Here is a 12,569-nt window from a genome sequence, read left to right as displayed (position 1 = left end):
TACGGTTGAGGGCCACCACAACATAAGGAACTACAGTAAGGGCGGCAGCATCAGGAAGGTTGAGAACCGTTGTTTTAGGGGCAAAGAAGAGGACAGAGTTCCTTGACAGCATCCAGAGGCAATGAAAGAAGTATCCGTGTGGAAAGTGAAGGCCTGGTGGCCACAGCACTGAGAGACTTTTTTAAAAATTGCCTACTAATAGTCCAGGAGAACAGGTGTGAAAGGCTGAGCTCGCGTGAGATGCCTTGGATTAACCATTGTTTGGGAAAATTGATGCGGTTGAAAGGCAGGTGCCGGGCATCTCAGACACAGGCAGTTGGGGGAGCAGGAAACACCTTTAGTATGTCCCAAAGATGCCATCCCAATGAGCTTGAAATTTTTCTTACGCACTGCCAGAGAATGTTTTTAAGTCATGAAAATTAATGTTTATTCACTTTCCATGTTCTTGGGGGAGAGCCCTGGGGAAAATGGAAGGCATACATTGAAATATCAGAGACCTGGGATGAGGCTCACTGGTCCTACAGCTCTGGTAAAAAGCTGTAGGGGGTGCCTTGACCAAGGATGGAGTGGAAAGCTGTTGGTGAGATGTAATGGCAAGGGTTAGTTACTGGATATGTAGATGGTAAGATAGTGCTGACAACAGCCTCCAGAGCTCTAACCTGGTGGCCAATGTTACCACTGAGAAATGCAGGAATGAATGATGGAAGATGGCTTTGGTGCCAGCTGCTCATGACATGGGTGGAAAGTTGCACTGGCTTCAAGGTCAGACAGTTCCTCAAGGAAACATCTGGATGGGGCACAAGGGCCAGTTTCCTTCCCTGGAGTTCCTTTCACAGCTAAGAACATTGTCCCCCACCCACTGGTTTTGCTAAAAAGTTTTCAATATGACTTGAGCATGCTCAGGAAGCAAAGGGAAGGGGGGAAGTAAGGGCAGGAAGAGCTGGGGAGAGCTCACAATAGGATTGGTAAAGGGAAGGAGAAGAAACCATTCACACATTCCCGTAGGAGCCAGTATCAGGAAGGGCAGGTGTGCATGCAGATCTCATCTGTGGCCATGTTTGGTTTGGGGGATTATTCTTTTCCTGAATCTGAGCAGCAGCAATACATAAAATACCTACACCCATGGCTTCCATCGGACCAGAACTTATCACAAATCATGTTGAGTTTACTGAGATACTTTCATCGGGGGATGAATCAGAACACCTCCTGCCTACTGAGCAGACAGCTAAAGACTTCCGGGGACTCTGCTGCTACAGATACAGACGAGGGAAGGAGATAAGCTGTGGGCTCCACCTGACACACCTCGCTTGAGCAAAGCCGGTGAGGTACAAATACCAGAGGGCTGCATGTCTGTGAGCATGCTGCCTGCTCCTCCATTCCACCACGTTCCTGCCGACATGAAGTTCACAGTAAGTCTGATCTTCCTTTTATGTTTGGTACCATACGCCTGGAAACCAGTAACAGTAAGTGGTGAGAGGGTCTGATTTCTATGGCACTGTTATCACAATGGAAAGAATTCTCCTTCCTTTTCATGGAATCATGGTGTTTACAAGCATGTCCATAGAGAAGAAGAATTGCCCTGGAAGAGTCTGTCACGGGCTGATTACAGAATTGTCTTCCACATCGCCTGTTCCAAGGCTCTACTCAAGACGAGCAGTCTCTGGGCTCCAGAAAGAGTCTTTCTTAGCCTTGATCTCTCTTATTTCTGAGTTCTTCTTTCTTATCCTTGATTTCCACTTTTATCAGTTCTGGGCATGTTCTGGTCAGACTGAAAGATCACTGTTGTCAAAACTAGTCTTCAACACTCTTGGCTGCTAACTGGCCCTCCAAGAAATAAACGGTCCTCGGGCCCTGTGCTGGCATTTCTTGGAGAAAGTCTCTGAGGATGAAGCTAGCTCGTCCTCACTGAACTAGCTAGTTTCCTTGCTGAAGTCCTAGGATACAGGTGGTCAAACAGGGTGGACATATTCTCTCTCAGCATACTCTCTGGGCTCTGCTTTATGAATCATATGAATTTATACAATCATAAATGGAAACTATGACCAAGAAGTGCCCACTCCAGAACAGATTGGATGGAGAGCTCCAAGCACAGGCCAGAGGGTTGTATTTCTCTTCTAGTTCTGCTGTGAACGGGGGATTACCTTTGTCTAAGGCAGTGGTTCTAGACCTGCCTAATGCTGTGGCCCTTCAATACAGTTCCTCATGTTGTGGCGACTCCCAGCCACAAAATTACTTTCATTGCTACTGCATAACTGTAATTTTGCTACCATTATGAATCATAATGTAAATGTCTGATATGCAGGATACCTGATATAAGACCCCTAAGGAAGGGTTGTTTGACCTTTCAAGGGGTCCCGACCCACAGGTTGAGAACTACTGGTCTAGGGCCCTTTACTCCCCAGTAGCTGCCTCGTTTATAGGAGATAACATTGTGCTCAAAAACTCCCTCCACATCTGGCTTTTTAAGAGACAGATTTTAATTCTCTTGCACTGAAAATAAAAGTAATAAAAACACTTACCCTACTAAGACAATAAAAAGAGGATTCCTTCTGCTAGGAAGAAAGTGCTCCAGATCAAGGGAAAAACAACAACAACAACAACTTTCCAGGGCTTTCATTACTCTGTGCCATGCGCTAATGTTACATTTTCTTCATCCGTCTTCAGGGTCTAAAATTCAGTGTCAAAATTCTAAAACTCCGTGTTACTGTCATTAACTCAGCAATTCTGTGTTACCATTAAGTTTTTCTGTAGTTAAAAAAAAAAAAAAACAAGGTGGAAGAAGGAAGCCCAGTTGTTTTGGCACATGGGTAAAATCAGTAAATATTTCTGATGAGCTTGATGGGGGGAGCAGAGGCTGCAAACCATGTGACCACCAGTCCTGTTCTCTGTGCTTTCAGATGCTCGTCTTTGCTCTGCTTGGGCTCCTTGTGGCTCCTGGTTCTGCTTACGTAAGTCTCATTTTCTGAAGTTCATTGCCGAAATGTATTTGCAAAGAAATGTGGTCTTAAATCACTCTTTGTGTCTTATGAACATTAGACTATCAGCATCAAAGGTGACAGCAATGTAGACGTAAGTGGACAGCAGTCTGTGAGCTTCAACGGTGGGCACAACGTGGCCAATATTGACAACAATAATGGCTGGGACTCCTGGAATGCCCTCTGGGATTATGAAAATGTAAGTAATAGACACAGAGTAAAGACATGGTATACCCACTACCCATTAAAAAATTCAAAGTGAATTCTAGCTGTTATGAGCACTGTACCTGCCAGTAAAAGTGCCCATCCCACTCAAACGATTTTACCTTTTGGATATAATTATTGGTAATAAAAATCACACAATAGGTCGAAGTTCAAAGCAATGAATAGTAAGGATAAACTATGCACGAAGACAAACACAAGTCCTTTGCTCTTCCCTTCAGAGAGCCTCCAGGATGTAAAAGGTCCAATATTTTATGGAGACTGCCTGAAATATGAATGCCTCCATGATGTAAAAGGCTCACTATTTTATGGAGACTGACTGAAATATGAACGATATTAGTTGTAGGAGAAGGAGAAGCAAAGCAACACTTTCCCCACCAGCCAATTACTACTTTCCTATTAAAATGTACTTTTAGGAAGCAAAGCCTGTGTTCCCTTGCCTCCTGAAAACATTGAGGATGGAAGTAGACTAAGGTGTGACCACCTTAAAAAGTTTGTCAGCAAAACACACACACACACACACACACACACACACACACACACACACACTCCTGTCACACTAGAACTGAAGCGAAGGCAGTGGTTTACAAATGTCCACCCTCTAAGAGTTTGCAGGTCATCTATACATGTTAACCAGAGGCACAACTGCAGGACAGCCAGACCCTGAGCACTCTTCCCAGCTCCGTTCCCCTCAGCTGTGACGTGTGACAAAGCTCTTTAGAACCTGTGTCTTCTTTAACAGAGTTTTGCTGCAACGAGACTCTTCGCCAAGAGATCATGCATTGTGCACAGAATGAACAAGGAAGTCATGCCCTCCCTTCAGGACCTCGATACACTGGTCAAGGAGCAAAAGGTAAAGGCAAGCCTTTTTCTTTGGAGTGACAAGGGAGTGACAGGAAGTCTTAGAGTCTCAAGTAAACAATGAAGTCACCCCCATTCCCTCTTTGGTGGAGTGTGCCAGCATGTTTGTCATAGTAAATGCCCCTGTCTGAGTGGTGGTGGCTTCCACTAGATCAGATGCTGTGGCCCACATCTGCCTCTGCAGGGTTCAATAAGGCATGGGCTTCACTCAGTGTCAGAGACCCAAAGGTCTCACCTCAGTGCAAGCCCTCCATGCGTCAAGGATACACTCCTGCAGCCGTTGGGGTTATCAGAACTAGCAAACATTTAGACTGATTGTAAGGTAAAAAGAAATCCTTTTAAAAGTCTAAGTGTGCCCTATGCAATGTTTGAGATATTATCAATACTAACTAAAGATCTGTTGCTTGCTTGAAAATCAAATGTGATCAAGTATCCTGTGTCCGTTGTCAGCTACAGCTGTAGCAGATGCATTTCAGCGTCAGATGCCTGAGTTCTTCTTCGTAGTGATAAATTGGTTCCTATAACGCGCAAGCTAATGAATATAAGTATGCGCTGTCTCAGAGGTTACCATGTGGTGCTACCTTAGATTCTAAGAGAGCAAAAGTGCTTCAAATTTCAGAATAAGTTTTGCTTCGGACTTCTGTTTTTATAAACAACTATAATTCTAAACTATCTAAGTCTCTTGGGACACTTAGAAATACCAAGACCTTCAAAGCTAGAATTGTCTCTTCACCTTAGTTGGAAACAAAATGGCAACCAAGAATTGCCACTGCTGCCCTTGTGTGTCTTCAGATCAGTAAAGCCCTGGGCTCGGGGCTCATTCCCTCTCTTTCTTTCCCTTCACACTCAGCTTCAGGGTAAAGGGCCTGAAGGAGCAGCTCCCAAGGACTTGATGTTCTCCATCAACCCTACCAAAGTGGACGACCTGAGTACATTCGGACCAAAGATTGCTGGCATGTGCCAGGGCATCCCTACCTATGTGGCTGAGGAGATTCCAGGTGTGTACCCCGAGACACTGTGTACCCCAATGCAGTACTGGTAGAGCCGTCAGACACTCTAAAGTGTGACCACAGATGGACCAATCACGTGGAGTTGATCATCAGAGCAGACACTTGATTAGTGCTTGCTCCTTGTCAGACAGTTGTCCATGCCTCGAAAGTGTTAGTTCATACGCTCCTCACAGAAATCTTAGCAGAATCTACAGGCTTTTTAGTCTTACTTTTTGGAAACAGAGACACGGAGAAAGGTCACAGAGCCGCTGTTTGGCTCAGGTTCTATGTCTTTAACTTATAGAATAGTGTCTTTCTTGGGTGGGTGGGATCTAGAGTAAACTCCAAATGTGTTCCAAGAAAGCGTGAAAAGCAGAGATGGCCAAATGGAAGAATGCCAATGAAATTTATCGATTCTATAGCACCAATGCTTAAGTCCTTGGCATTCGAAGAACAGTATCCACAAGGTGTCAGCCTAAGAACCTAATCTAAGAGCAAGTTTTCAGATCTCTGAAGTGAAAAGACAGAGAGGAGAGAGAAGCAGTAAGGAGAGACAAACAGTAAGAGGCAGAGAGAACAGAGACAAAAAGACAGGAAAAATAGAGAGATTGACATTAGTGTGTAGTTTGGAAATTCTGTGACACTCCCACCATCCCTGAAGAGTCCCGGGATAGCCACTGATCCAGGCTTCTTTTCTTTTCACTAGGACCAAACCAACCTTTGTACTCAAAGAAGTGCTACACAGCTAACATACTCTGGATCCTGCGGATGTCCTTCTGTGGAACATCAGTGGAGACATACTAGAAGTCACAGGAAAACAAACTGTGGGCTCTGGCCATTGCAATGCTTGACTATGAGAATGTTCTCTGGGGGTTGTGATTAGCTCAATAAACCCACATGGCAGCACATACAGTTTGTAATGGCATTCCTCATGATTTCTATGGGCGTACAATGTGGCATGTGTTAGAGCCACCTGTCAGCCTGTATTCAAGACCTTTGCTCTATAGAGGACCCCTTCAGAGGCCTCAGATACCACCAATCACAGCCTGGGATTGGGCTCAGATAGGCCACTGCCGCCTTAATGCATTTCAGGCAAACAAGTTTGGTTTTGTTGTTGTTGTTGTTGTTGTTGTTTGGGTTTTTTTAAATACTCAAAGTGGCTGGAATCAGCAAGGAGTGTTTCCTGCAAGGACCCAGAAGTGTCTGTAATAACTCAAGGAGGAGACATACTCTTACTCACACCGAGAACCTCAGATGGCCTCTCTCTTCCCAGAACTGCACATTCCCCTTCTGTAAACTCTGCTTCTTTCTTTCATCTGAAGATGGTCCTTGCTTTTCTTATCATAGGACAGGATAACTAAACCAGAGAGTCAGCCCGATTCTCCACATTTATCTGTCTTCCGAGTTCAAGAAATATGATCTACTGTAGAATGGAACTTCTATATTCCCTTGACCATATTTGGTTCAATAGTCTACAGCGTCCATTCCTTGATAGACTAAGAGTGAGATCACATGATACCCAAACACGTGGGTCTTCACTGAAGTAGAAGGATCTAGAAGAAAGTAGACTCCCAGTATTGTGCATTATAACAGGAACCCCACTTCATTGTAAAAGTCACCCCTATATGTTGTTTAGTTTCTAGAATCATCAGAGAATTCTTGTTCCATTCTTTTATGGTTACATGAGCTGTCCCTATGTAAGCCTAACAAAACTGAGCAAAGCATTGATTCCCATCACTTAGACAATGATTGATATTGGTCACTGCCTACCAGAAGGTTATAATTATCTTCATTATGTTGCAATTTCATCACTTTTTGTGTTATTTCTGAAATATTCTGAAGCCGCTAAAGGTAAAAACTTATCAAAGATCTGTTAAAGATCATAGTGGTAGGGGGTTGGAGAGGTGGCTCAGTGGTTAAGACCACTTGCTACTCTTCCAGATAACCCAGGCCCAATTCTCAGTACACACACAGCAGTTAACAACCACCCCTAACTCAGGTTCCAGGAGATCCAAAATCTTCTGGCTTCTACATGCCCTAGACACACATGTGATGCACTGACATTCATACAGGCAAAACACCCATACACACTAAACATAAATAGGAATTTTCAATGAGGGAAAATATACAATATTAAAGTAAAAATAAAGATTATTCACTAATATCACGAATTGCTAAAATAGGAAACAAATATTCAATACTAAAAGATTAGAGATACTAATTTAGTTCTACTTTAGTTAGTCTAGTTTAGTTGGCCTAGTTAGTATGAGCCCAGGGTTTCTTCAAAGGCCAGAGTTTTAGGACACACACACACACACACACACACACACACACACAAAGATCTATGCCTGCCCAGAACCTGTGATTCCTTTAGCCAACCACACAGGGAGGCCAAATCGACAATGCTGCCTTTCATGCTCCAGGAAAGCAAATGATTTCTCCCTCCTCCGTTAATTAATCCCATGGAAATTGCTCAAGAAACAGTGAAATTCAGCCCAGACATCTCTCCAGCAACTTGCTAAGAATCTCCTATAGAATAAGTACAGAGAAGGGGACTTCCCACAGAGAAACCCTTCCTGCCCCCTCCATACAAGGTCGATCTGAGCAGCGTCGGAGCTTGGCACAGCTGGCAGAGCCCATCTCCTGTAGTGCCCACTGCAGATAGCATGAACTGATACGTTAAGCAAAGCTGGATTCCAAAACTGGTTCCTGAGTAAATTAGCTAACTGCACAGGATCAGACAGTATCAACTACATCAGTAAACTATTAAAGCCATCCTGGACTCACTCAAGAGCATTCTGCCAGGCTGTGGTCAGCTAGCCAGGAGCTGCCAGACTGAAGCTGGGGGTGGCTGAACTTCTCTACTTTAAGCCATGAGCCCAGCTGGCTCCATTCTGCTCCGTGAGCCCATTTGGGCTCCAGGTAGAGGAGATATCCTACCCCATAGAACACTCTTCTTAGGGTAAGGACAGGAAGCATGCATGGTCAACCATCTCCAGTCCCTGTTTGCATCACATCTACTGTTCTGTGAGCTAAAGTAGAGATGCAGGGAAGAGACTCTGTGCCCTTCTCAGGCGAGGGGCACTGACCAGTCTGCTCAAAGCTTCTCATCGGAACAAGATGGTGAGTGGACCGCATCTAACTTTGTTCTCAGAATCTCACTAAAACCAAAGTAATGACAGTAAGAGCAAAAAACAAACAAACAAACAAACAAAAACAACATGAGAGGAAAGGGTTTGTTTGGCTTACACTTCCAGGTCAAAGGTTAACACTGATGGAAATCAGGGCAGGAAGTCAAGCAGAAACCATGATGGAGCGCTGCTTGCTGGGTTGCTCAGGCTCACAATTAGCTGGCTTTCTTATACAGTTCAGGGACCACCCACCTAGAGAATAGTGCTGCCTGCAGTGGGCCAGACCTCCTAAATCAGTTAACAATCAAGTCACTGCCCCACAGACCTTCCCACAGACCAACCTGATGTAGACGATCTCTTAGTTAAGGATTCCTGCTCAGGAAATGCTGTGTTGTGGCAAGACGGGATTTAAACCAACTATCAGACCGCCTTTACCTGAGGCTGCCTGCTGGTTCACATCAACTGAAGTGTCGATTTCTCCCCCACATGTCACTATATTTTAATAATTCATAAAAACCACCAAAGAATTTCTAGTTTCTAAATCTAATGAAGTTGTTTCAGTGCTCTGCCTCTGTGATCCAGTCAGAGCACGTGGCTGTTCTCTCTCAGAAATGCCAAGTCCTTTAAAAACATTGCTGTTCTCTGAGGCCCCCAGCCTCCCTAGGCCCCCAGCCTCCCTAGGCCTCCAGCCTCCCGAGGCCCCCAGCCTCCCTAGGCCCCCAGCCTCCCTAGGCCCCCAGCCTCCCGAGGCCCCCAGCCTCCCGAGGCCCCCAGCCTCCCGAGGCCCCTAGCTTTGTTGTTGCTGTTTGATCAAAGTTTATCTTTTCCAATGCCCACAGTAAAGCACACACATAGCTCCAGTTCCCACAAGTCATGGCTTCCAAAGCTCTCACACTGCTCCCGAATGTGTAGTGCACACAGCCATCTTCTGCATTATAATTCTATAACTAACTGGAAAGCTATGGTATTAGGTGCTAGGGAAGGAGACTATATCAGAAACGTTAGAGAAAAGATTTATGAAGGTACATCTCAGAGCAAGTGCAGGTCATCCGACTGGGGAGGCCTAGCCAGGCTGCAGTTCATAGAACTGAACTGAAGAGCAGCGGAGACTAGAAAATGTAATTGTAACAGTTCTATGTTAGGAAAATATGATTTATGGGGCACTATCAACACGTGGGAAAAGCATTCCAAAAATATCCACTGTGTATGCCTAGAGCGTCTCTGCTTTGCTGGGCTCGGGTGTTCTTCTTCCTCTCCCCTTTCCCACAGTTCCTAAATTGAGTGCGTGGTCAAGAACGTGTTGTAAACGAACCCCATTACTTAGGAAGTATGTAATGAATTCCCATGAATTATGGCTCCTCTTTATCTACCACCCAAGATTTTCCTCCTGCCTTGGGGCAGTTTTCTGACTATGGGTCTTTATTTCTTCCTTATTGGCTCTTAGAATTGTAATAATTCCATTGAGTGGCTCATCTATTTCAACCCAAAGATAACAATTCCCTTTGGCTTTCTTTATGTGTTTATTCATCGACTCCACTGTTTTCTTTGGGCATAAGGAACAATTTAAGTGCCTGAATTTATAAGATGGTTAAGATTTCACGGCAATCACTCGTGGTGAGAAACGCCACGGGGAAGAGAACACAGGCTGGTATTGCAGCGCCCTCTGTGCCTGGAGTTTTCTATTTGGCAAGTGTGCTCTGGCTTCAGAATTGGTCCCTACTCGGGAAAACCTGCTGACCCTCATGCTTAAGAGGTGACAAGTGGTTTCTTGGCTTTTACTTTGGCCATAGGAAAGGTAGATCCTATCAGATGAGGATCCAGGATGAGCCAGTCTCTTAGATACCCATCTTGGTTGGGCACATATTTGCTTATCTTTGAAAAAATCTGCCCCAGTTCTTGCTACTTTCAAGCAATTCCCTGGGGGCTCAATGCTCAGAGCAAATACATCAGAGAAATACAAATTTCATTAGCTCTAACTCAGTTCACACACTGTGCTCTGCTGAGTCCTAATGGATTAGGAGGGGAGAGCATCCGGAATCGCTCATCCACGCTGGAGGCAGTTAAATGGCCCACAGTTTAGTCTTATCGTCATGGGCTCCTTCAAGATCACTCTTAGGTCTCTTAGTGAAAGGGAGTTCATTAGAACAGAAAGAGATGTTTGTGTTTTCTTACTTCATTCACCTCTGAACAAGTCGTCCCTGTGAATGTGTGACCAAGGATGCTATTATTCTCCTGGACTTGTCATGAGGTGGAAAGGACATGTTGAGTTTCCTCTCAAAGAGAGGATAGAAATCATGTGTGCTAATACTAGTTATACATTTCTGTCTCCTGATAATCTCTGTGAAAGTCTAAGCTAAGTCACGGATTCTCCCACTCAAAGCACAGAGACTTCCACATAATACATATATTGTCACATTTTCTCAACTCTTATAACAAAAAATACTGAGAAAGCAACCTGAGAAAGGAACAAATGTCTCTTGTGTCTCTCAGTTCGAGGATACAGTCATCATGGTGGAGAAGAGATGGAGGCAGGGCCTGGGGGGCAGCTGCTCACATCCCATCAGGAAGCAGAGAGAGAAACATTGCTGCTTGGCAGGCTTTCTGGTTCTTTTTCCCACTTTTATTCAGTCTTGGCCTCCAGCCTGTGTTTAGGTCAGGTCTTTCTCTTCTGTTAACTCTGTACAAACCCTCACAGTCACTCCCAAATGTTTGTCTCCCAAGTGGTTCCAAATCTAGTCAAGTTGATCATGAAGATGACCAAACACAGTAGATATCTGTGAAGGCCTTGAGCCAATGAACCAGTTAATAAGAATGAATAGTAATTCTACTTATTAGTAATGCAATATTTTATTGACTTTTTGAGAAATTCATATATACATACAACATATTTTGATCATATTGACCCCTCACTCCTTCCCCAAACTCCTCCCCAATCCACCGCCCCATCTGTGCTTTTAAAACCAGAATAAGGGCCAGCAGAGATGGTTCAGTGGATAAAAGCACTTGCCAAGCAAGCTTGGAGACTTGAATTGGATCTTAAAACTCACAAAAAGGTGAGAGAACAGACTTTACAAAGTTATTCTCTGACCTTTATGTGTATGTTATAGCATGCATATTCCTCACCCCCATTCTACATACACACACACAAAGACGCACACATACACATACATACACACACTACATACACACATATACACACACACCACACAGAGAAATAATAATAGTGATAATGATAATAATAAATTAAGTAATGGAGAGGATCATCTCTGGTTATGGAATGCACTCAGACATCTCACTGGAGCTCAGCTATTGAACATTCTTGGCTGTAGAAATAGGACTTTCGCCATTGGATTATTGATAGCCTTGGTGTGTTTTCCATTTGTTTCCTACACGAATCCTAGGAAACCACCAATTCCCAGTGGTTCTTGTATGAGCCAAAGGCTTCATCTTTGCATTTTTACAAGTGGATGATATGAATAGCCTATACACAAAGTGAGCTTTGATTCACATTTAGGAAAATCACGTGACCTGCCAGTGGTTCTCTTAAACACACTCTAACTCCCCGGAGACGTTAAAGTGCAATTTTCCAGAGTCTCCCAACAGCGATAAAATCCAAAACCCAGTGAGTGCTTCCTGAGGCTATCTTGTGGAACTATTGAACAACTCAGCGAGGTAGGCAATATTATTACTCTCTACTATGCAGTTGGAAATTGTGCTAAGTAGACCAAGGAACTTCCACAGTCAGCTAATTAGCACAGGCGGTACTTGCTTTACCCTGACAGCTTAGTTTAAGATTCTGTTACTCATTTGCAGGTCACTCTGACCAGTTTTGGAGAATGAACATTAATTCTGCACGTTTCGATAACTTTCATGAGAGAAGAAGAAATCAGACAAGGAAAGAAGCAAACTAGGTTACCACTATTTGTGCCCCTCAAATCCCTAAATCCATGTCTAGTGGTCTACAGATATTTGTATCCTGAAGATGCTCATGGAATTGTTCCACAGTGCACTAGCACCCTCCACAGCACCCATCCGCACAGGCACCACATGCCCACACACAGTGCACTAGCACCCTCCACAGCACCCATCCGCACAGGCACCACATGCCCACACACAGTGCACTAACACCCTCCACAGCACCCATCCGCACAGGCACCACATGCCCACACACAGTGCACTAGCACCCTCCACAGCACCCATCCGCACAGGCACCACATGCCCACACACTCGGAGGGCTACTTGCATGCACTTTAGAAGGTGATGTAATAGGTTCCCAGACCTTAGCACAACAGACACCATGATGGAAGTACCATTCAGGCCTTGGAACCCAGCACATAGACAGCACTGCCTGAAAAAAATAGAACAAAGACCTAATCCATCAAAGTCCATAA

The 12,569-nt window shown here is 44.4% G+C and overlaps 1 protein-coding gene across 1 annotated transcript; it reads left to right on the top strand.

The window, feature by feature from the left end:
* The first annotated feature begins 1,254 nt into the window (after nucleotides 1–1,254).
* Nucleotides 1,255–5,955, top strand: Gkn1 (gastrokine 1). The gene is made up of 6 exons (XM_076940066.1): nucleotides 1,255–1,409; nucleotides 2,898–2,948; nucleotides 3,037–3,174; nucleotides 3,940–4,050; nucleotides 4,909–5,056; nucleotides 5,754–5,955. The coding sequence occupies exons 1-6, from the start codon at nucleotides 1,347–1,349 to the stop codon at nucleotides 5,849–5,851; spliced, it is 609 nt and encodes a 202-aa protein (XP_076796181.1). The 5' UTR covers nucleotides 1,255–1,346; the 3' UTR covers nucleotides 5,852–5,955.
* The last annotated feature ends 6,614 nt before the right edge of the window (nucleotides 5,956–12,569 follow it).

Source organism: Arvicanthis niloticus, chromosome 9 (assembly GCF_011762505.2).
Source record: "Arvicanthis niloticus isolate mArvNil1 chromosome 9, mArvNil1.pat.X, whole genome shotgun sequence".
Lineage (NCBI taxonomy): Eukaryota > Metazoa > Chordata > Mammalia > Rodentia > Muridae > Arvicanthis > Arvicanthis niloticus.
Note: the sequence above shows the minus strand (reverse complement) of the source record. Positions and strands in the feature narration are given on the sequence as shown.

Excerpts from the sequence above, each read along its gene's own strand:
- Gkn1 (XM_076940066.1), top strand. The coding sequence starts at position 1,347 with ATGTCTGTGAGCATGCTGCCTGCTCCTCCATTCCACCACGTTCCTGCC. Across the intron at positions 1,410-2,897 it reads CTGCCGACATGAAGTTCACA|ATGCTCGTCTTTGCTCTGCT; the intron begins GTAAGTCTGATC and ends CTGTGCTTTCAG. Across the intron at positions 3,175-3,939 it reads CCCTCTGGGATTATGAAAAT|AGTTTTGCTGCAACGAGACT; the intron begins GTAAGTAATAGA and ends CTTCTTTAACAG.